Source organism: Sphaeroforma arctica, assembly GCF_001186125.1.
Source record: "Sphaeroforma arctica JP610 unplaced genomic scaffold supercont1.528, whole genome shotgun sequence".
Taxonomy (NCBI): domain Eukaryota; class Ichthyosporea; order Ichthyophonida; genus Sphaeroforma; species Sphaeroforma arctica.
Genome location: NW_014040030.1, coordinates 57,513 through 58,113, shown reverse-complemented (window position 1 = coordinate 58,113; position 601 = coordinate 57,513). Strand labels below are relative to the sequence as shown.

The window sequence follows — 601 nt, the reverse complement described above, 5'->3', positions numbered from 1 at the left end:
ATATATATATATATATATATATATATATATATATATATATATATATATATATATATATATATATATATATATATATATATATATATATATATATATATGTAAATACATATGTAAATACATATGATGATTTAGGTATGTGTTCTGGATATGACGTGATAATGTCCAAACAGGATAACATGGCTTAGCCCAGTTTGGATTGTACTAGACACACGAATTGATATAGCGGCCGTTTAATACAGAACATGCACCTAACTCTACGCCCGTAAATTGGCCTATATATTTGCACACAAATATCTTACATAGACCCACCATATTTCGTTTGGAGGTCCATGGAGCACCTGAAGACACCGCCAAAGGCTACATCCTCGCCAAACATGCACGCCGTATCATCGGTTGCCATTGCAATATCCATAGCACTGTTGATCGCTTGGAACATATTCGTGCGCTTAGTTTCACCAAACTCCTCGGGTGCGGTCTCTGATACAAACGTGGGCAACGCTTTGAGTGACCTACTTGTGTGGAATGATGCAGATGCACGCATGCCTAATCTGCTGTATACAGTCGCGCCGGTGGACTGCGCTAATCGCTGAGAGGTAAGCAT

The 601-nt window shown here is 37.9% G+C and overlaps 1 protein-coding gene across 1 annotated transcript in view; it reads right to left on the bottom strand.

The window, feature by feature from the left end:
- Positions 1-601, bottom strand: part of SARC_07001 (2-oxoisovalerate dehydrogenase subunit beta, mitochondrial) — a gene marked incomplete at both ends in the record, with an annotated part of 5,276 nt that extends 4,675 nt beyond the window's left edge. The window contains one exon of the mRNA XM_014299075.1: positions 310-601. Coding sequence (XP_014154550.1) covers positions 310-601 — 292 coding nt within the window. The remainder of the gene's footprint in view (positions 1-309) is intronic.